The sequence below is a fragment of the Cygnus olor genome, chromosome 1 (genome assembly GCF_009769625.2).
Source record: "Cygnus olor isolate bCygOlo1 chromosome 1, bCygOlo1.pri.v2, whole genome shotgun sequence".
In the NCBI taxonomy this organism is placed as follows: domain Eukaryota; kingdom Metazoa; phylum Chordata; class Aves; order Anseriformes; family Anatidae; genus Cygnus; species Cygnus olor.
In genome coordinates this window covers 179,126,758-179,150,230 of record NC_049169.1, presented here as the reverse complement: position 1 = coordinate 179,150,230, position 23,473 = coordinate 179,126,758, and the positions used below count along the sequence as shown (strand labels likewise).

Below are 23,473 nucleotides of genomic sequence, written 5' to 3'. Positions count from 1 at the left end.
TGATCTGGACCACTCCAGAGCTGTTTGAGAGGTGGCTGGTGGATGCAACCTAGTCCATCTTACCTAACCTTGTTCCTAGGCATTTTTTCATCCAGTTGTATAGCTATAACCTTAAGTTACAGTGTCAAACAATTTAGTTCCCCTGTTCAGTCCCAGGTCTTGGCTCCCTGTTGTCCCCACTGGATGTGTGTGGATTCACTCCCTGGTCCTCTCCTGGAAAGAAAACCCTCTGGAACAAAACCATGTCATCTTGCTGGGCACCATTCACCTGAAGAACATTTATATCAGACAGCATGGATGTGTCAAATTCATTCAGCTTTTGGCATGTCCTGTCTGGACAACCACATATAGAAACATGGGAGACAAATCTTGAGGCACGCAAAAATTAATAATAATGAGATGAAGAGTCACTAGTACTTTCCCTTGGAAAGCTAATTCAGTGTGGCATGTGGAAAGCACAAGCTGGATGTCAGAATGTCATAGAAAAGGGAATATAGAGCAACACAAGCAATCTGAAATCCTTGGATGGATCAAGTGTTAACCAAAGAGGTAGAGACCAACTGTGGGAGATGGAGGCCCAGTCAAGGTGCTCCATCTGGAACTAGAGGGACAGCTCTCCATAGCAAGAAGGCATCCATCTCACTTGCTCCTTGTTCTCTCTCTAGCAAATACCAGCAAAAGGATCTTTTCTGCTTAGGATTCTTCCATTTGGACTTCACAGCCTCATTGCCACTCCTGTAACCAGCTTCATGCTCAGCTGTGATTTGCTATAGGAGTACTGAACGCAGAGCACACTGTTGGACTTCTGTAAATGTGACAGGATCACAAAACCATCATGCTTGGTATTCTTTCTTCTGTCTGTGGTTCATAGCCACAAGGAAATAAAACAAAGGCTCAAATGACAAAGTGACTTGTCAATATGAAAATGTCCAAAATGTACCTTATCCTTTCTGTGCTGGGTGACCTCAATATAAGCAGAACCTGCCCAGAGACTTCTGTCATATTGACTCAGCCACCATGAGCTTGGGGCTGAGGTGAGGGGCAGCATTAAATTTTAACCACTCTTTAAATAACATTTTTGAAATCAATAATGTGGGTCCCGAACCCTGGGCTTTCCAATTGCAGTGGGTTTCATTGTGGATGCTGTGAAGATGAAGTTTTACTTGCTCTTTTTTACCCTATTCATCTGGATTCAAGAGAAGTATGTCTTCACTCTTCCAAGGTAAATACCTCCTGTGGCTACTGGGCTCTCGGTGTGTGGTGAGTGGGACAGGGAAAATGTTGAGGTAAAGTAACTCCAAGTTGCATAGGAAAACATTTGGCAAAGGCTGACATTTATTTATTGCTCTTGTAATTGGGTCTGTGGTTCAATTTAATATATAGATGGTGGAGGAAATGAAATTATTCTAAGTCTTCTTTGCATCCATAAATCCTATGTTTTTAATCATATTAAAACTATTCTTTTCAGTCTAAGTGCAAATCAATTCTGTTCATTCAGTGCTTTCGAATGCCAATAAAGGGCATTCTGAAACTTAATGGGAAAAAATAATTTGCTTCGTCTGCCTTAAAACAAGACCTTAAATGAATTACTTCTTGAGGTAGAAAGAGAAACCATTTCAGAAAGTGCTAACAATCTGTTTTCTTTCTAAAGCAGCTTTTATGATTGTTTCTCCAGTCATAAGTCATTTTTGAATAACCATTTTGTATTTGTACAGTGTTTCAGAAGCAGCTTTATTGTTACCTATCGATAAACTTCAGAAATACCCTGCAACCAAATGCTTTGTTAAAACATGAGACCATATGTCAGAGAGGAAGACAGCCAAAGTGCTTTTATTTTCTATATGGGCAGCTGGCTTTAAAACCTTCAATGTCTTAATAGGTAGAACTAAAAAGATAATCCCCTCATGTGGGGATATTAGGCAAGCTGAACAACCTAGAGGAACCATGATTAAACACAACCTGCTCCCTGAACTCAAATACCTACACAAGTAACAGTGGATTGGGCCTCAGGGCTCTCTGTTACTCTGCACCCCTAGTCAGCAGCAGGACTGTGACAGGTCAATGCTTCTTGAGTTTATGCCTTAAAAACAGGATCGTTCACCTGTTTCATGTTGCAATCATATTTTGTTGTGAATTGCTACAGAGGTGTGGGGTTTCAAGTAGGGGGACAGTTAAATAAGCTTGTAGGTGAATTCAGCAATATTGTTCTGTGCTACTTGGAGGTTCATTTATTTAATGTTTAAATAAAACAGTGAATATCTGACCCTTACAGAAGAATATGGCATTTCCCACTGGAAAGAATGAGGTAAAACAAGTAGCATGTGTCTCTTGCAAAACAGAAGAGGGACACAAGAGGCACATGGCAAGGTCAGGGAGGACAGGAGCAGATCCTGGCAGTGTTCCTCTAGTGATCCTACCTGCTGAGAGCCAGAGGAAGGCTTCCAGCTGGAGACAAAGTAGGGAGGCTTCTCTTCTGGAACAGTACTCCAAAAGACCACACAAGGTTTGAATGAAGCCAGGCTATGAGTTCAGGGAGACACATCTATGCTGAGTACTTGTTTCAAGTGCTCATGTGATAAGCAATGCTGACAGCCTTCATGGCGATCGAGAAATGCAACGGAGAGGAGGGGGGAAGACACTGAGATGCCTGAAGAGAACTGGCAGTGATTTATGTCTGTCTGTGAGATGGTGGCCAGGGCCCCTGAATCCTGGAAGGGATTCATCCGACTATATGGGCTTTCTACACAATGCTGCGTATGACCAAGTCATCTTCATCTTCCTACACAGACAGTGGAGAGCAGTGTGCATATTTAGGATGCAATCAATTCTGGTTTAGCACACACTTCTAAATTAGCTCAGGTTCTGCTGAATCCTCACAGTGCTCGTTTCTTTATTAAGAGGATACAATTTATTGAGAGTATAACAGTATAACAAAGGATTTAATATATTTAGAGGGTATAATGTCAAACTGAAGCAGAGGAACCCAGAAGCCCACTGACCACAATTCCAGTTGCCAATACCCCCATGTTAAACACTATTAGGGCAGGGGCTGAACTGGGATTAGCTTGGTCAGTATATTCATGTCCTATCAATGAGAGCTATGACTAATTGCTGCTAGCCTCCAGCTGTCTGTCACGAACCACACTCACCTGAACTATTTGTGCAACAAAATGTGGGATAGAGGTACATACCAACCTCCTCGTTACAATACCCCCTGCTATGTCAGGCTGCGGCAATCATAGGATGAAACCACATGCAACAGCCCTTTTCTGATCTCCCCTGTGAAAAGTCTCTCCCAGGTATAAGAGGGCAAATTCGTTTTTAAAATAGCCCTAACCACAAGCTCTGGCATGCACTTGTCTAAAGAAGAAGGCAAAGCGCCAGCCCTGCCTGGCCCTGATTGCTTTCTGATGCTCCATCAAATGATGGCGGAGGCAAAAATAAGGCTGGCATACTGTTGGTTCTGCATGAGAAGCAAGAGTGATTGCGTGGAGCTTGGCTAAAAGTAGAAAAGATGAATCACCTGGTTGCCAGACACTGTCGGGCCTCCGCTTGAAATCAGTCACAACAACGACTTGTGGCAATCACATTACACAGCTTGAAAATGCTTGTTTTGAGAGCCCTGCCTGTTTTCTTTCCAGAAACATCTTTTCAGACAGGGCTGGTGGGGACTTAGTGCCTCTTTTATGCACTGCCACCAATGTATGCCAAATGACTGACAGGATGAGAGCCACCCCAACACAGAAAATGGAAGTAAGGGCTTGACATTCCTCTGAGTCTCCTCCTTCTGCATTCTACGCATGAATTATTTTAAATATCTATTCTATGCAATGTTGAACTACATGGCTTGCAGGGCACTGAAGATCAGTGGTGGATTTACCATGTAAAGCGGTATTTTTCTTAAGGCAGCATTCAGATGATAAAGATCTCTTCAGAGAGATAAGTACTTCTCCCAATCATTTGCAAATTATGTGCTTCTATCACAACTGGCCCGCACTGGCACAAGGGTGGAAAACTCTAAATCACAGAACCATTAAGGTTGGAGAAGACCTCCAAGATCATCTGGTCCAATCATTCCCCTAACACCAATGTCACCCACTAAACCATGTCCCTAAGCACCACGTCCAGCCTTTCCTTGAACACCTTCAGGGACGGTTCTTCTTTCATTCTTTCTAATCTGTGCATGAATTTCTCTTCTTTCACCGATGGTGAAGTCAGGCATGGAGTAGATGGGAAGAACCATCTCTCTCTACAGTGAGTCTGGACCTTGGGTTTCAAGTAGAAGGGGGAATATAAATTACTGGGCAAACAGTAGGGAGGACAGTGGTATAGAGCACCTGAAACCACGGGTAAGTGGCAGATGGAAAAAAAGTAGATCAGGAAAACTGGACTGAAGTAGGAATGATGATAGCAGTGGTCTCTGCACATCTACCAAAAGTTGTGCTGGGCTTCTGCAGCAAGATGGGAGGGTTCATGTCTCTGCTGAAGAGTGGTTGATACCAGAGGAGAACAGTAGAGCTATCTTCTTGGTCTGGGCTGGTTTTACAGCCGTCCTGCTGCACTCTGGATCAGCTGGGACTGAGAGCTGTGGTGCTGGTGCCAGCTCCCAGGAGCAATATCAGAGTACAGCAGTAGATGCTAACTACCAAAGCCCTGCACCAGCCACCCAGCTCTTGCATATATTCGGCTGATTGGCAGAAGAAGGGGCTGGAATTGAGCTCAGCATCTTCACTACTGAATCTTCTTTGAGATTGCCAAGACAGGGAAGAAGAGAAAGGCCAAGGCTGCTTCTCTAGTTATGCTCCAGTTTCAAGTACCTGTGCTTCACCTAAATACCCTTGTTTTTCAGGGATGAGGTTTTGTCGGCTCTCCCACAAACTGACGAACAGGTTGAAGCCCTTCAGAATCTACTGAACACCACCGAGGTAAATGGTTCCCTGTGGCTCTCTCATCTCTAGGCCAAATTCTTCCACAGTAAATAAATAAATAAATAAATAAATGAGTGCACTATTTTTTTCCCAGTAGTAGAAAGGTTTAGCCCACTTTCATTCTTCTGTCCTAATGAAGCAACTCAACATATAGCTTGGTTTTCATCACTCTGCTGCCCCCTAATTTACATGATGAGACCTCTACTTCATAACATTATTATATCAGAGCTCAGATTTCTGCAATTGATTTTGTGTATAAGACACCACAAAACTGGTACAGCACAGTAAGTAGAAAACATTTGCTAGGGAAACTTAGTGCTTCAACCCAATGCAGTCTTGACCTATATGACTTGCACAGCTTTAAAGATCAGGGCTGGATTTACAATATAAAGTGGTATTTTTATTAAAGCAGCATTTAGATAAAAAAAATCTGTTATGCAATACTTTTTATTATTATTTCACTCTGTCATTAAAGAGAGCATTTAATTAAAATGAGGCATCTCTTCCTCTTCAAAAGCATTTCCCCAGTCACACCCCCACTATCTGAAGCCAACACTCTGCATCAAAAGGTGCAACCATTCCCTCAGCCAACATATTTACAGGATGATTAAGGATGTGTCTCAGATGACTGGAGATTTTAACGGTGCCTATGCCAAGTCTTTCTCTGTCTTTCTTAGCTCCTGTTAATGCTATGTCCACCCAAATTCTTACCAGTCTCCTGCTGGCCCTCCTAGTTTCTTATTCTTCCTTCCAGTTCACATAAACCTTGATACCTTTCTTTACTCTTTTCCACCTCCACAGGTCAACTCACATATTCATCTCCTTTGCTGTACTAAAATAGATCTCCATTCCTCCATCTTCTCCTCACCTCTGTCATTCTTCATTTTCTTGCGCACAGGAGCCCCAAGAAGCCATGAAGAGAGAGGGAAAGACAGAGAGAAAGGGAACAGGAAAGCGAAAGACACAAATGGCACCTCCCAACAAATATTCATGGTTAAAATCTAGAAAAAAAAAAAAAAAAAAAGAAACAACTGAAAATTAGCATCTTACACAAAGAATCATCAGGCTAATTATAGATGTTACTCCTGCAAAAGTTGGAAACCAAAAATCTAAAACAAAAGAAACACTATCCGTACATCACACGTGTTGCACGTAGCATTCAGCAGAAGACCCAGATGCAGAAATGCTTATAACAGTCTTTTGTAGCTGTCCCTGGGGCAGTATTGACCCTTACTGGTGATGGGTAAAGAGACTAATAACCACACACATTATGAAAGTTTCCCATTTACCCCCAACCTAGAGTTCCTCACTTTTAATTATTCCAATTCAAAGAATGCCTACGTCAACAAGAAACTAAATCTGAACTGTTGTATGTGAGCACAGACATCAGGCTAGCCAAGGCCCCAGGGAAATCGGTGCTGGTGAGCTAAGCATCTGGTTTGCTTCTTGGATGCTTTTTCCAAGCAATGCTAAGATATCTGATGGCACTATCCTGCCAATAATGCCTGAGATGGCTACACCGAGACTAGCTCAGTCATTTGTATAGCACATGGCAGTAATACACCTGGGGCCCAAATGTTTTACCATTTATTGTTCCAAAGTCTTGATCGAAAGCATGGAAGGGTTTTCTTTAGGTTTTGCAAATGTGTTCTCCCTGAGAAATGAGTGAGGTAAACAGGCGACAGCCGATGTGTGTCTGGAAACATGGTGCCCTAAGTGAAACATAATATTCCTGGTGCAATTGCACCAGAAAGGAGTAAAATAAGCCCAGTGTCTAGTGACTCCATGCTGTATCTCTTTAAAAATGCATCCAAGAATTATGTTGACCTTTTCCACATTGTAAATTCATGCCTAATTTTCTGCTTACTGTCACTCCTAGATCTTTTGCTATTACTGCTTCTAAAATTTCACTCCGTTATTGAGTATGTTGGCTTCTGATTTTATTATTGTAAAAGATTTAATTTTGCCAAAAAGAATCTCATTTTCTTCCCATTTCTAATCTCTGTATTGCTGCTTCATCTTGACTTATACTCAAACCCCTTCTGGCATTTATTTCCTCCCTGATCAAAGTAATCAGTGAACACAATAGCTACAAAGACTGGTCTGATCTTCATTAATTCTCTAAATACCCTAAGGGAAAATAACTCTCAGCAGACTTGAAAACATGTAACATAATAGCTGGCTAAACATATTATACTAGAAATACTATCTCAATAAAGGTTATGTTCCTGTCTTTGTTCTTGATTTATGAATTTATGTGCAGAAGTCATTATAAACATTCCTTAAATACACGCATTTCATTTCCAGCAGTAGCAGAGTGTTATAACACAACACACATTAAACTGCTTCTTATGAGTGGTCTCTTAAATTGAAAATGTATGCTTTGATAATTTTCAAAGTGCTTACAAAATGTTAATAAGAATATTTTTTTCTTTCCTTGGTAAAAGAAGGGGAAAAAAAAGATTAAATGTTCCTGGAAACTTTGCAGGTCATCCTCTGGCAACCCGTTGTGGCTGAATACATCAAGAAGAACATAGAAGTCCATTTCTATGTCGCTGCATCTAGCATAAACAGCATAAAAGCTAATTTAAGAAAACTGAGCATCCAGCACAAGTACGTATTTATTTCTTGTCATGAATATTTCAGTAAACTTGATTGGCAACACTGTCATTTGTCAGGAGTTTGTGCCCTTTTGTTTTTCAGAATTTTGATGGGAGATGTTCAAGGACTTATCGAAAAACAGACTATCAATGACACAGTGAACCCACGCAGTTCTTCATCATACTATCAAAATTACCATTCTCTGAAAGAAGTAAGGTGTTGTTGTAATACTCTGTAGATTTGTTTAAGGGGTTAAAGACCTCATGGTTGAGAATAGAGACAGGAAAAAGAAACCATCAACAGGTAAATAATTATCATTGTATTGTTCAACCATTGAGAGCTGTAATTAGTGTAATGCCTTTATAGAGAAGGAATGAAGCACCAGACAAAACCTATTATACACACATTAACTCAAACCAGCACTCAAATGCAGCCTACTCAGAAGTGAAATGCAGCAGCAAAGCACCACATAAATATTTAAAACATGAAGTGAATAATATTTTAACTAAATAAAACTAAAGAGGAGTTTCAAGGCTATACCTAGACGGTGTTGTAACTATGTCTCATCATTTGGTTCAAGAGAAGTCAGCATGGCAATTGGCCAGAGGTCTGAATTGCTAGGTGGTTTTTTTTTGGTGGTGGTGGTGTTTTGTTTTTTTTCCAATTAGCTGAAGAGGTGGGAATCTGGGACAAAGAATGAAGTCAAGTCCAGACTACTTTTAGGAACAAGGGAAAACAATAGGAAGAAGGTCCTTTTACAAAGTGTTCTACTTCATCTTTGCAGATATATTATTGGATGGAAGAAGTAGCGAGAGTCCATTCTGACCTACTTGAGAAAATACATATTGGATCATCATATGAAAAACGACCACTTTATGTTTTGAAGGTATGGCTTTGACTTACTGAGAAATCTTTCCAGGTACTAATGCAAGCAAGTGGTGGGTTTTGGCCAAAACACTTTCTTAAATCTATACTTAAATACATATTTCAACAATGTGTAAACGTTTGTCTTTTTTAGAAGTTTCCTAAGTTCTTCTGATACGGTGCCATTACGTTTGACAAAGGCATTTGACCGTGTTAGGTTCCTTGTTGGGTCACAAAGAAGTTACCACATCTAGGCCATCATCCAAAGGCATGAAATACTGGCATGGGAGATAACCTTCCTCTGTTAACTACAAAACCAGCCTGGTCTGTTGCCCTGCATAGCTGGTGATCTGATGTCTTGAAATCAGGGCCTAGTGCAGTCTTGGTTCTTATGTTAGCAGTATGAATATGGCCCTCTGACCATATGAGAAGATAAATGAGAGCAGCAACCTGGCCCAGGGTCAGGGTCCACACTCCCTACACCACAGGGGCTTCTTTTTCCATCTTGGTTACCCTGCTCACTTCCACCTTTACGTGGTATTCTTTACAATAGTGATTTTAACATGATTTTTTTTTTTTGTCAGCTTTCTAAAAGGCAGGGAAATCCCAAAAGTGCGATATGGATTGACTGTGGTATCCATGCTAGAGAATGGATTTCTCCTGCCTTCTGCCTGTGGTTCATAGGCCATGTGAGTAGATATCATACTTAGCTACCATTTTCAAAGCAAAGCAAACTATCTTGCTGCCATTTACCTTCTCTTCCCAATTGCATTCTAAGCTCTGTAATGTCTTAATCCATTTACTTCCACAACACCAGCTCAGGATTTTCCCCAAGATGTACATGGAGCAGTGAGTGTGTGTATGTGTGTGCATGTCAGTAGATGGAGGTATGTCTGTGTGTGAGAGAGAGAGAAAAATACATGGCTTAAATGCAAAAGAGTTCAGATGTATTCTCAAGTATTTCGAAGTGGAGTCTCAACAGAGACTTTTAAAGATATGGAATGGTCAGGGATGGAGAAGACATGCTGTGAAGAGCAAGTATTAGGTAATCTGCCAGGGCTTTGTCTATATTGCCACATGGATCCAAGGAGTGATCCCGGCTCTGTGTCATGTAGTGCATGGTGGCTTATGTCCATATTACTCCAACTGGCACTGCCAGGAGTAGATCAGAGGACACCTTTCACAAAAGCCAAGTTCACAATAAAAATAAACTAGATGAGATGGAGACTTCAAAATCAACAGCACTGTAGCCAGAGCATCAGCACAGAGGTGTCCTTAAAACATGAATTGTGGTTTGTCTAGGATATCACTAAATGATGATGATGATGATGATGATGATAAAAAGAAGAAATACATTTATTTCTGTCCTCTGTCACAACTGTAATGCCTCAATGACTATAACATTTTAAAGGAGATTGCAGGAGTTTGGGACAGACACAGCTGAATGTACCTTATGACCCATTGATAATCCCAGCCTTCAAGGTTCCCTTGGAGAGAAATGCATTTGCCCTTTTCACGCTGCTCCAAATAATTACCAGCTACACTGTCAGTTTGCCAGTGACATGTCCCTGCAGCATTTTTCAGAAATAACAAGCTGAACATTTAGCTTCTCCATCCCCTTGATCTAATTTATGTTTTAAATTCATATTTTATTTCTATATCAGTTTGCAAAGTAACATTTTAAAATTGGATATTAATACAGGTCTGTGCACACACTAAATTCAGTAGCTCTCTCTTGAAAACACTAGGCATTCTTTATAATGTTTCCACTCTTTATCATTTAATTTTGTTGTTGGATTGTAGAAAGATTGACATTTCTCATTTAAGTCAAAGCACATTGCCTGAGGAAAACTGGGAAGGATCTAAAATGAAAGAAAGTGCTTTAAAAAAGGTATAAAGAGGAAAAACAATGAAAAAAGATATGATTAAGGACTTAATCTATTCCAATAGAAACAAAACCACTTATCTAGGTTAAAATTTATCCCTGTGTGGTAGACCAACAACCAGGTTAGGTATCACTAAAGCCTTCAAAATAGGCAGTGAGGCCAAATTAGCAATGTAACTCTTGCTGGCTCCTTGCATACATGTGCATTGAACCTATAATGAAATAATAGCAGAAATAATGTTATGTAAAGCAGCCACTTGAAATGTGATTCGTTATTTTTGTGCTTGCTTTATTTGATGCTACCTTTCTGGTATTTTGGGTGTGAGTGTGGGTTCCTACCATTTATATAAGCAGCAAAAGCTCAAACGTTCCTACAAATAAGCTTCAACTCTATCTCATGGCCACCTGCTAAAGCTCAAAGACTGCAGTGTATCTCACCAACTGTATCAGTTCCGTTCTTCTCCTCTCCCCACCACTCCTAACTAAAGCGCTCTTTGACTATTTAGAAGTTTCTGTGATGTGATACACCTCAATCAGGAGGTAGACTGGTGTGATAACTGCATGATTATTTTACATGGGCCTTCAGTTGCCTTTCTAGGAAGGTAAGAAAACCACTGTTATGAATGCCTTTAAGTTTTTCCTGTGTTTTATAGGCAATCCATGTGCGTGAGAGAGATCAGACCATGACGACACTTCTGGAGCATTTTGATTTCTACGTCATGCCTGTGATAAATGTGGATGGCTACAAGTACACGTGGAGCCATCCCTCCGTACGTAGATTTTTTGACAGACTGTGCAATGTACTGACATGCCGTTTATGGGAATTATTGTTGTGCATGTCAAGGGCATAATTTCATCCTGGAACTGCATGCCCCAAACCCTTAATCTGTGCTTGCAGTTTCTGCATCGCTGCCTGATTTAACCACAACAGACACTGCAACTAATTGGTATTTGACCCACGGTACCTTTGTGTCTTCCAAGCTGCTGGAAATGCATTTAGAAACAACTAAATCTCATCCTGGGATCGCAAAGCTTCCAGCTGTCAGGGAATGCCTTTGCAAGGTTGCAAATCCAGCACAAGCTGAATAGCATACTGCATCAGTTAGACCACAGCCAACAATTCACTCTTCCCTCCTGCACGATATCCCAGTTCTCTGAGTACATTTTGTTTCAGATAAAGGAAGGTACAACAGGTATCTTTTGTCCAGGATTTTATTTATTGGTTAGGAACTCCGAGTCTCTGAGTTGTTGGTTTTGTTTGTTTGTTTGTTTGTTTTTTCATGTTTAGATCCTACACTTAAAATGTTAAAAAGTTAAAAAATAAGTTCTTCCACTTCAGATCTTCAGTCCAGTTTGGCTTATATCTGGATAGCTACACATATAGATCTCAACAGATGCTCACTAAATTTCCAACTTTACACATGCTGCTAGCAATTTCTACAGAAGGATTAGACTTGGATTTGTAAACTCACACACCTGGATAAACAGTATGTCTTCTCCTCACCTTCCTTGGTCCAAATCCATTGAAATCAGAGCACTTCTCATCCTCTCCAACACTTCCATTTATCATCCAGCCTCACTGGCAATCAGACTGTGGTTTTATAATATGCCGTGGTCTTTTATACCTTCATTGGCAAGTGACCTGTAGAGATACAAGTGGGAAGTCACATTTAACTAACAGGTGAGATGCCGCCATCATTTTTCTCAGCTTTTTTCCCTGAACATGCTCTGTGTGTCTCTTTTCACAGAATCGGCTGTGGAGAAAGAGCCGCTCACGGCACGGTAACAACACGTGCATCGGTACTGACATGAACAGGAATTTTGATGCGCAGTGGTGTGGTATGACATCGTTTCCTTTGTCTTATACCCCTGTCTCAGTTTCAGCCTATAAAATTCTTAATTTTGAAAACATTTTCATACAAAGATAAACGCACCTAAGCACGTTTACAAACCAGTGAACACTTCCCCAACTTGAGATACATTTTGTTGGGACCTAGGACTCCCAAGACGTTAAACCATGGACTAACCTCTTCCCAGCATGATGACAAGAGAGAGGGGGACCAGGACCCTGGACCCTGTCCCTTGCATCACACTATGACACACCTGGCTGTGGGGGAAAAGGAGGAGAGAAGGAAGAGATGGCCCTCGCCATGCCTACTGCACCACCCAGTGGAGTACCCAGGGCACTGTATGAACTGGGTCACCTCAGTCATCCCTCAGCAATGCTTAAATGACCAAAATTTCTTGGCTCTCAGCATTTGTTGCCAAGGCTATATCACTTTTACTTACCCACAGGCACTTTAGTACTTGATACGTTTTTAATATTCTGCAGAACAGCTCTCTTAAAACCCTATAGATCAGGTCTGGCCTCACTCAGTAGTGTCACTAATGTCCTGCGTGACTTTCAGCAAAGTAATGAGACACGTTTGTAGACCTGATGAAAGTGCCTTAAACATGGCAATTGCTCTGATCTTTAAACTCAAGAGGGGAATAGCATTGGAACCCTTTCTATTCAGGGTTTCTATTCTATGAGAGGAAAAGGCACTTTTAACAGTGAAGTCAGGTATCCCAAATAGGCATTTGGGGCATATCCTTTAAACTAACAGGTTTGTTAGTCCACTGCTAAACTGGGAATTAAGATGTTTCTTTACCATGGAGAAAAACATGCATTTTTTCAGGCACAAAAATGTGAAGTTGGGGACCAAATACATATGTTTAAAAGTCATATTCACTATAAATATCCCAAGAGGAGAGGTCTGAAGAGAGGCATGGAGAAATAACAGCAAAAATAACCTATGTGATAGAGATACGAGTTTCAGGGAAAGGTTATGCAGCGTGTTTAACTTGTCAAGCACTTTTGGTGGTCAACAACTTCTGAAGCAGAGAAGTGATTCCACTTTACAAAGAGGAGAAGAATACACGTAGCTTAAAATGTGCTTCTTCTCTAAAGGAGTCTTTGGGCAAACTGTACACATTTTCACAGGGCAACCCCGAGCACCTTAGTTTAGTAACAAGGGAAATAGTCATACTATTTTCAGCCATACTACGCTTATCTCTTAGACATGGGTGAAAACACACAGGAGAGAAGCCTCAGCACCTTGCAGGTTCATTGGAGAGAAAAAAATGCACAGATGAATCTAAGCACCAACGTCATGTACTTACAATGACTTACATAACTGTAAGGATTATCTAAGTAGAAAACCCTAATAACTGTAGGGATTTCCCTAGGTTTCTACTCCTTTTAGTGGTACACTCAGTAAAATGCTGAAAAATAAAGTCACGTTCTTCCTAATTAGCATAAAAATACTGCTTATTCAGGAACAGATATCTCTTTGCGTGGCAATTGATAGCAATGGTTGAACAGATTTTATCCAGAACATAGTAACTGTAGGATCTCCATTATTGCTGTGGCTGTGCAAAATGCTAGGAGTTCAGCAGGATCCTCAGAAGAACTAAGCTGGAATTTTATCATTTTATAGTAATGTTCTAACTATTTTTAGCTGTATCAGTTGAATACCATAACACAACTGAGTTCATGGGAAATGACCACAAATTCACAGGAACCTGTAATTTAGTCTTTACTCACAAACTTTTAAACAGAGAAGAGTTGTTGGTGGGATGCTAAACGCTCAGACTTTCATTGGCTTCAGACTTGCTTTTAAATATACTTAGCATCATGGCAAAATTCCAGGTTTTATATCTTTGCTTTTAATTAGAACCGTACTACCCTGATTATCTGTTCAGAAACAACCTTAGGAACAGAAAAACACCTCTCACTATTTTTAGGAAGAGCAAAATGCATTACTCAATGAGCTGATACAATATGTTTTTCTTTTATATTAATAAAAGGCAGCTTTACTCCATTAAGAGCAATGATCTAACCTGGAATTTCCTCCATGGAACTAAAATTGACTGGGACTTGGACTTAAATATTTCTTTGTGTTTTCCATACTGTTTCCTCAGTTGGCTGTTCTCACTACCACTAAGAACTTAGGAAAGCAGACAGAACATTCATCCAACATTGCCAGCAAACAGATCCTTCATTGCTTTCTTCCTTAGGCAATTACTCATGTCTGTGCAAAACAGAATAGTGTAAAACTTAACGTAATGATTTGGTCATTTTTGCATGATTTCACACAGATGCCATTTGCCTTTTGTCTATCACAATTACATTTCACCCAAATACACCTGTACTGAGGTGTATTCTTGAACTCCAGCAGGCTCAGTGCTGTGACCACTGCCCTGGGGAGCCTGTCCCAGTGCCCAACCACCCTCTGGGTGCAGAACCTTTTCCTAACACCCAGCCTGACCCTCCCCTGATGCAGCTTTGTGCCTGTATCATATGATAATCGCTAGTGTTGATTTTACTCTGCAGATGCACTGGCATTATTGATTTCTGGAAGATGGACATTTGTTAAAGCGTCCCTGTGCCCAGGGAAAGACTTCCGCGTGTTAAAGTGCTCAATGAGCTTTATTCCTGCATAAGATTTAAGGGTAAAGACTTAAGGATAAGATGCTTATTTAAAAATCAGATTGTAGCAAAGGGGAAATTTTTCAAAATTTATTAAAACACAAGGAGTTGACATTTAATAATAAATATCCCGGTTGCTTCCAGAAACTAATTTGATCTTCTTGTCGAGATACCAAAAATGGTGACTCCTATATGTCTTCTTGGCAATTTGTTAGAATGTATACTTCCTCATTCTTAAAAATCTGATACATTACTTTCAATTTATTTGTGTTCTTTCAACTTGCAATCAATAGTTGGCTTTCCCCCTGAGATCAAACATGCCCTTAGAATTAGGAATCTCTTCCCTGTACTACTTCTAGATTTCAAGAAGGGATCTCACAATCTCGTTCTTGATTAATTTGTAGAAATGGGAGCACTTTCATCTTCTCCTCTAAGACTTTTTATCCAGTCTTTGAATCATTTCTTTCCTTAATATTTACCTTATTTTTTTTCCCCAGGAGTATAGTAGGTGAGAAATCTGAGTAGGCTTGCACTGATCTCTGCAAGAATTAAAGTTCTTTCCATAGTATGACAGAGTCCACTGCTTCTTGCATGTTGGTACCATACTCTGTTCTTTCATTAGATGAACAAGAGTGCAGAAGGGAAGAACTTAAGGAGTAACACTGCATGCTCTTTTGTTACAGGTAAAGGAGCATCTCCCAATGAATGCCATGAGATATACTGTGGACCCTATCCAGAGTCTGAACCTGAGGTTAAAGCAGTGGCTCGTTTTATCAGAGATCACAAAGACATCATTAAAGCATACGTAACAATGCACTCTTACTCCCAGTTGGTATTGTTCCCATATTCTTACACCATGAAGAAAAGCAAAGACCATGATGAACTGGTAAGTCTTCCTGCTTCCTTAAGTTTCACATTTATTTCAGAACTTCTTACCCTACTTGGTTATGCTCGTAATAAGGGAGTCACAATGTTCTGAAGATCAAGAATTTGTGGGTGAAATTTCTCCTCTTAAGAACTTAAAGAGGTCTGGGCTGGTCTAGTAGTGTGCAAACCAGCCAGCTACTTTTGGAGACTGGAAAAATAAAATATTTATCCCAGACTGATAGCACATCATCAATCCCTGATACTTTGAAGCTGTTGGTAAAAGAGCGGAGTGTCAGTTCTTTGGACAACAGGAAAGGACATTTGTGTAAATTCATAATGAAGTCGTGTGGTTTGCATGCACATAATCATACATGACTATGTTATATGGAAGTACTCGGTTGTGTAACTCTGAAAAATACCCTCTACATCCCAAAGCAATGAGGTGTTCTGGTGGATACTTGTTATTTTTATTAAAGGTATTTTCTGAGGGATACTTATCTTAAAATGGTTCTAATGGTAGGATGGATACCATACCCTGCTTAGGCAGAATTTTAGATCCTCGAGCCACCAGACCACACGGTAAAAACTATTCTAGAAGACAGGCAGAACACAACGTAAAAGTAGCCAGTGGTTTTCTCCAGTAATCAGAAAACTTTTGAGTTTGCTGTATCTGGAAAGGAGATCCAGGCTAAAATGGGATTTATTAAAACAGAATAATTAAGCCATAAAATTAGGTGGATAGCTTAGCAATATTTTTTATTATTTTTTATTATTATTATTTTTAATGTAAAGTCTTCGAGTACCTTAGAGCAAGGAATTCCCTCTCCTGCATTTCATAGCCCACTTTGGATGTTCCTAGGCTCCAAGTGCCGAGGCAACACATTCTTTTATTTGAAATAACAGCTCCTGCACAGCACTAAGGAAGGAGCAGAAAATTGTGTAAAGGGGACCAGAAATCTGATTTTCAGGCTCTGGGATTTGCCATGTGGGAAGACAGCACATGTCTGAGGTACACACATCATTTAACGTGTCACATGAATCTTTACATAGTGACAAACAGTAAGAGAGTTCATAAAGATATAGGATTGACATTTGCATATACTGGCAACGATCCACAGTAGCTGCTGTCATTTTCACTTCTTTTTAACCTTATGCATCTCTCAGGTCACTTAACATGCATATTTTTTTAATCTTCATGTTCTACAGATAGGAATACTGTAAAAAGTGCACAAGGAATGCATTGGAAGCATCCTACTTTGTTTGACAAAAAAAAAACAGACAATCCAATGTAGTGTTTCCATTGGTAACCAGTGCCAGTGTGTTCAGAAGAAATAAAAAAAAAAAGTAATGTAAATATAGAACAAAATAATCCCAAACAGCATATGTTCTTATGCTGTCTTGGTTACTGTTTAATTTACTGAAACAAACTGTTTTATTTGCCTGCATTAAAAAATGTATTTGTGACTGTAAAGCAGAAGGAAATGCACTAATTCTGGGCCTTCAGCCCTCTATGTGGCTTAAGAGTAGAATTTCCTCAATGCAAATCATGTGCTGCTGGTTTTGGTCAATAGTACATGAATCAGTACTTAAATACTGTGGCAGAAAAGGAAAAATATGAGACAAGTGGGAATATATGCTTTGACAACAGTTTGCTGCCTGTGGTGGATGGTAAGGTCCCATCTATTTTTTTTATCTAGATACAACAGAAATGGAATCTGTAGCATGGGTTTACACTGAAAGTTTTAACCACACTGTTTTTTTTTGTTGTTTGTTTGTTTTGTTTTGGTTTTTTTAAGAGCCTTTTATATGCATATTTAACTAATATGAGATCCAGAGCATGACGTAAATAAATCTTAACTGAATATATATTAACTATTATCACAAAGCTATAAAGCTAATAATGTTTTGCTAATTTCAGGAAAGTCTGGCAAAGAAAGCAGCTAAAGCTATAATGAGAACAACAAAGAAAATTTATAAACTTGGTACTGGTGCACAAACAATTTGTAAGTATGATTTTTTATTACAACAAGAAACATGATAGCATATGCCTGTTATCATCAGGAGACAGCTTTTGAACAGAAAACTGAAGTTATGGTTTCAAGTAACTTATCTTTTTTTCCCTTCCTTGTATAGATTTAGCTCCTGGAGGTTCAGATGACTGGGCTTATGATCTTGGAATTAAATATTCTTTTACCATTGAGCTTCGGGACACGGGAACTTACGGATTTTTGCTTCCTCCTGAAGAAATTAGGCCAACTTGCTTAGAAGCACTTTCTGCTGTCAAAGAGATCGCTCAACATGTTCTTCAAAATTTGTAAAGTTTAATATAATTTATTCCAGCATGACTATATTTAATTAGGCACATAACAATAAAAAAGACTGATGCTTTACTAAAACTATTTTTATATAAGAAAAAAAAAGGAATAACTACATCCCATACACTTCATTTTAGAATACCTCAAGCTTTTTTACCATACTTCCACACCTATAAATACAACAGGAGTTCTGTGCAACTTCCTTTGAGGACAGCAACACAGATAGCAACAGTGCTGCAAATAAAATCTCCAGTGCTGGTCTGTTATAATCTCTGTAAGAAAGGCACTCAGAGTCTGTACGATGTCATTTAAAATACTATCTATTAGTGCTAGCACTGTAAGGGAAAAACAGTATCGATAATTTTACATCCCTTTAGATGGTTGGAACCCCAGGTGCTGTAGCATCGCACGGGCCTTTGATCCACATGCAGCATGCAGGGCTGACCCTACCTATAGAAGAGATTCCTCCATTTTGAGCTATTACACAATTTTCTTACTAGAAAACAAATCTATTCACCACTTCTACTGTCAAATTGAAAGGATGTTGACATGAGAACTTCTTGCTGCACTTTTAGATAAAGGCAAGGACACGCAGACAACCTCATCACTGATACCAAGTGGGAGCTGCCTGCAGCCTCCTCCACTGCAATTAGTTGGTGAGGTTCATTTATCCTGTGGCCAACAGTTTGTGCAGCATAACGGAGTCCTGGAGGTCATGCTGAATGTGCAGCACAACACACCACAGCACTGGGCCTGCGCAGGTTAATCTGGATCACTAACTCCTCTACAGTGGTCTCCCAGCGAGGATCAATAAAAAAGTCTAAAGACTTACTTGCTCTGGTAAACCTCTCATCAAATACAGTTCTCTAACCTTTCATAAAACAAAGCTTTTGAAAAAAGTTACTGAATTTGTACACACCTCGTGTCCGAAGAGTGGAGGCCCTGGAGCGTGTCCAGAGTAGGGCTAAGAAGCTGGTTAAGAGCCTGGAGCACAAGTCCTGTGAGGAGCGGCTGAGGGAACTGGGGTTGTTTAGTCTGGAGAAGAGGAGGCTCAGGGGAGACCTCATTGCTCTCTGCAACTACCTGAAAGGAAGGTGTGGGGAGCTGGGGGTTGGCCTCTCTTGCAGATAACTACCGATAGGACTAGAGGGAATGGCCTCAAGTTGCGCCAGGGGAGGTTCAGGTTGGAAATGAGGAGACATTTCTTCTCAGAAAGAGCAGTCAGGCACTGGGACGGGTTGCCCAGGGAGGTGGTGGAGTCACCGTCCCTGGGGGTGTTCAAGGAGAGGTTGGACGTGGTGCTTAGGGACATGGCTTAGTGGGTGACACTGGTGGTAGGGGGATGGTTGGACCAGATGATCATGGAGGTCTTTTCCAACCCTAATAGTTCTATGTCCGGGTCTCTCCTGTACTGTAGGGATGCCCATACGAATGCAACAACATCCCCAAGACAGGCTTAAAGTGTGCAGAGAAGACAAATCCAACAAGCTGGTAGTGGGCGGGAGCATAATTTTGTGCGGACCTGCGAGCCCAGAGGGCTGGGAGGGGGTTCTGCCCTGCTTGGGGCAGCGAGCAGCACCTCATCGCGGGCAGACCCCCCCCCCCAAACGCCCTCAGGAGCCGGGCGGGAATCAGAGAACCCCACACCGCGCTGCGCTCTCCCTCCCCTCCCCAACATGGCGGCGCCACCTCCCCCTCTCCCTCCCCCGCTGCCCGCCGCCATCCCGGCGCAGGGGCCGCCGGGAGGGGAGGGCCGTGCCGAGCCGAGCCGAGCCGTGCCGGGCCGGGCCGTGCCGCTTTCTCAGCGGCCCTGAGGCTCGGCGGCCGGGCGGCGGCGGGCGCCGTGGGGCTGCGGGAGCGGCTGGCGCTCCCCGCCTTCCTCTCCGTGTCGCTCCGCGCTCAGGCCCGGGAGGACGGACTCCCCCCTCGCCCCCTCCCACCCTCTCCGCCCCGGGCGGCGGCGGAGGAGGCGGCGGGGAGCGGCGCGGCAGCGGAAGGAGCAGGTGAGTGCGGCCGGGCCGGGAGGGGACAGAGCCGGGGCGGGGGGGACCGTCCGCCACCCGCCCCAGCCCCGGGGGGGAGCCCCAGGGGGGAGCGGGGCCGGCCCGCGGCAGGGGGGTGCTGCCCCACGGCCGCCCTTGAGCCTCCCGCCTGCTCGGCCGTTGGCTGTTTTGTGTGGTTATCTTTTTTATTTTATTTTTTGCCTTTATTATTTGTTTAAGCTTTCGGCGGGGCTCTCCTCCCGCTTTTCTGGCAGCGAAAGGGTTTCTGAAGTGAAAGGGTCGCCATTTCCTAGGGTCGGGCGCGACCCGCTTGGGGCCTCGCCTCCGGCTCCTCCGCCGGCTTCTCCCTCAGCCATCGCCTCCCTGGGGGCCTGCGGCAGGGCTGGGGGAAGAGCAGGCAGGGGGGGCTGGCAGCCTCGCAGGGCCTTTCTGTAGGGGCTGAACGCGGTGCCTCTCGGCAGGCGGGCGCATCCTGCCGTCAGGGCCTGTCTGCGGGTTACACAGGTGGATTAGCGGGTGGCCGTGCCCTCGGTAACAAGCCCTGCTTCTCAGCCTGTTTGCTGGAGTGTCCCACTGTCCCAGCACCATAGTGTGGCTGTCCAGTTCACGGGTAACATATCCAGCTTGTAAGGGCTGAGCGAGCTTGGATCTGCCCACGCCAGGCTGTGCAGACTGTCTCTTATTCTGGTAAAACATCATCTTTGAGCACGAGGACTTCACTAGGCAAGATACAAAACGCTGCAGACCTTCTTTTGTCATCCTAGGGCCTGATTCTTTTATTATATTTTTGAACATGTAGGATGCCAACCATGGTTTTGCGCTGGTGGAAACGTAATTGGCAGTTGTTCGTCATTCCCAGTGGAGAAATGCCATGTGTTAAATTAGAGGGGTAGCTTCGAGTTAACAGGGTGATGGGTTGGCAGCGTGGGGCTGTAAAAGCAAACTTGGAATAATTTTGAGTCTTCTGTCAAGCAGACTTCTCTGTGTGGGTTGAAGATCGCTAGACTGACATCCTGTAAAAGTACAGCTAGTATTTGAGGGTTTTTTTTGAAAGTTGGTTAACTACACATTTTACTATTTTTAACGCTATTTTTAGGTAGTGAAGCCGTGGAGCTCCTTCAGATATCACTATTTGATTATTATCGTGTCATAGAAATGTTAGCATTGTAATTAGAACCAAATCCATTTCAGCTAAAATCTCTTCATTTGGAAAAAAGAAAGGGGAGTTCTGCCCCTTTCCTCTTTCCAAGCTGTTATTTAGTCATCAACGGTTATCAATAATTTAGTTTATCCTAGAGTTTTAATTGGTTTGTGTCTTAAGGTAGATTAGATTTTAATTTTTAAAGTTTGATTGTGATTTTGAATGGAATGTTATTTGTCATTTTACAGGTAGGATATTTGTAAGTGACATAATGTTTAGCCTGTGTGTGGTGTACACGTATGCATGCATACTTACTAGTCATGTTTTGGACTTTTTAAAGAGATTTCATCTCTTTACAGAGTTTTGTGAACTTTGCTTTTGTTGAATTCTGTTACGTCTCAGTTACTAGTCTACTTATAGAAGCAGAATTGGTTTTTGCAGAGGATTGGATTAGGTTTTTCTGTCAGGGAAAAAAGCAGATGTTTCAGATGTGTTTCACTTAATTGTGGCTTATGTAATATCATACTTCTATTGAAGAAAAATGTTAAGCATGCTTGACCCCAAAGTACTGATAACAAACATGCAGAATTTCAACGAATAATGTGTCAATCATACCACGTTTCATGGATTTCAGTTACTTGGTTAGCGCCCGTAGGTATACTCAAATCTATCTATGTTTTGGATTTATTCATAAAGTAACACCCTGAGGTATATTTCACTTGAAATTATAGCATAGATAGTGTCCTTAACAGATTGCCTCCCACTGTGGCAAAGTTACTGCATTAAAGAATAACGTAGGTATATCTATAATAAAACAAGTTATCATAGTGTTAAAGTATTTCTGATTTATGATGAAAGATTTCTGCAGATGTTATTCATGTATGGAAAAGTAATAATACTGTTGCAGTTAAAACCGTAGCTCTAGAATTTAATTTATGAGTACAAAGTTGATTTCTCTAGTGTCTTACCCTTTCTGTTATGGGACCTATTATATTTGTTAGTAGGAGGAAGCTGTTGCAGAAGTTGCAGATACTTCAAAAACCCTGAGCAGATTTAGCAATGCAATGCTGTGTACCTGAAATAGAGAAATACGTAAGTTTTACTTGAGGAAAAAAAAAATCATTGTTGTAAGTATTTGAAATATTGAATGGGAAGCCTGAATGCTTGAGGCCCAGTCCGCACTGATGCTCAGTGTTGTCTGATCCACATGAGTGTTTGGTAAGGCGATGGTAGTTCAGGAACAGGATTTTGATGGAAAGGAGCCATGAGTGTGGGAGGAATAGCAGGATCGTGATCAAGAAGGGTAAAGCAGTGTAAGATGAAAACGTGGAAGAACTGAGCAAGTTATGGGATTTTGTTTAATTGGATGTTGAATTGCAATTGTTTATCCGTTAATTTGCCATCTGAAAATTTTGGAAGGGAAATATTTCATTTAAATTTTCTGGTCCTTTCCCCTCACAATGTTCTCTATAAGCAAGGGGGAGCATTTCTATACTTGCCAGTAATATAAAACCAAAAGTTTTCATTTAAAATTTCAAATGCAGCATTGTTTTAATAGTCTTCTAGTTTATCTGACTTGCTTGGTCTTTTGGAGAATGCAAATGGGAGTGACTGCGTATTCAGATACAGTCTCTCAAATGTGGTGTGTGTGTGCGGTGTGTGAATATTCCTCGATTTGTCTCTGGATAACATGCCTGGGCTCTAATCCTGCAGCCTATAGAACAGGTATATTCTCTTACAAGTGAAATCTCATTGTGCGGTTCTGGTGGCAGGAGTGAGGCCCTTGTGTGGTAACCTGTGCGTACAGAAAGTAATAAACTGTCCAGTCCCAGCATGTTGTTTTCGTTTGCTTGAAATAGTTTATCATGAAATATATCTTCTGTTAACAAAGTATCTGTTTTAAATAGTAAACTAGTGGGTATGGGACAAAATGTAAGGACTGCCAGAATGTTACCTGGTTTTTATTTTCACATTTCAAGTTTTTATTTTACTTAAAAGCAGCTTTTTTCCCCCCCCTTTTTTTTCTTCTCCCAAACTTTAGAAGATTCAGGGTTGGATGGTGTTCTCTTGATTTCCTTGTAAGTAATTATCAGCCCAAATACAGGGAAGTTGGTAGTTGGAATGAAATAATCTGTTCAGTTATTATATTGCCCTCTTAATATCCTCTCCGTGTTTATAATTACCCTTTTAAGCCTAGTCATCATCATAATTTCCTATTGAGGTGAATTCCAAGAAGGTACTAGTTACTGGGTAAAGGGTAACATTAAATATATGTATATATCTTTTGCCTCTGTTTTTTTTTTTTTTGGAAATGAAAGGACATTCAAATTAGGAGGCCAAATGTTTGTAAATTTTTCACATCTGTATACTGCTGTCATGTCCCTGTGCTGTACTTATG

At 41.3% G+C, this 23,473-nt stretch overlaps 2 protein-coding genes across 5 annotated transcripts in view; both read left to right on the top strand.

Moving 5' to 3' along the window:
- Positions 1-1,151: 1,151 nt before the first annotated feature.
- On the top strand, positions 1,152-18,027 carry CPB2 (carboxypeptidase B2). Its single transcript, XM_040568989.1, has 11 exons — positions 1,152-1,222; positions 4,850-4,925; positions 7,417-7,541; positions 7,632-7,740; positions 8,314-8,415; positions 8,978-9,082; positions 10,932-11,048; positions 12,027-12,117; positions 15,433-15,635; positions 17,535-17,619; positions 17,750-18,027. The coding sequence occupies exons 1-11, from the start codon at positions 1,152-1,154 to the stop codon at positions 17,932-17,934; spliced, it is 1,269 nt and encodes a 422-aa protein (XP_040424923.1). The 3' UTR covers positions 17,935-18,027.
- Positions 18,028-19,676: 1,649 nt separating this feature from the next.
- ZC3H13 (zinc finger CCCH-type containing 13) overlaps positions 19,677-23,473 on the top strand; it is a 48,724-nt gene continuing 44,927 nt past the window's right edge. For all 4 annotated transcript variants that reach the window (XM_040541888.1, XM_040541881.1, XM_040541865.1 and 1 more), the window contains exon 1: positions 19,677-19,934. The gene's annotated coding sequence lies outside the window, so the exon portion shown is untranslated. The remainder of the gene's footprint in view (positions 19,935-23,473) is intronic.

Excerpts from the sequence above, each read along its gene's own strand:
- CPB2 (XM_040568989.1), top strand. The coding sequence starts at position 1,152 with ATGAAGTTTTACTTGCTCTTTTTTACCCTATTCATCTGGATTCAAGAG. Across the intron at positions 9,083-10,931 it reads GCCTGTGGTTCATAGGCCAT|GCAATCCATGTGCGTGAGAG; the intron begins GTGAGTAGATAT and ends TGTGTTTTATAG. Across the intron at positions 17,620-17,749 it reads TACTGGTGCACAAACAATTT|ATTTAGCTCCTGGAGGTTCA; the intron begins GTAAGTATGATT and ends TTCCTTGTATAG.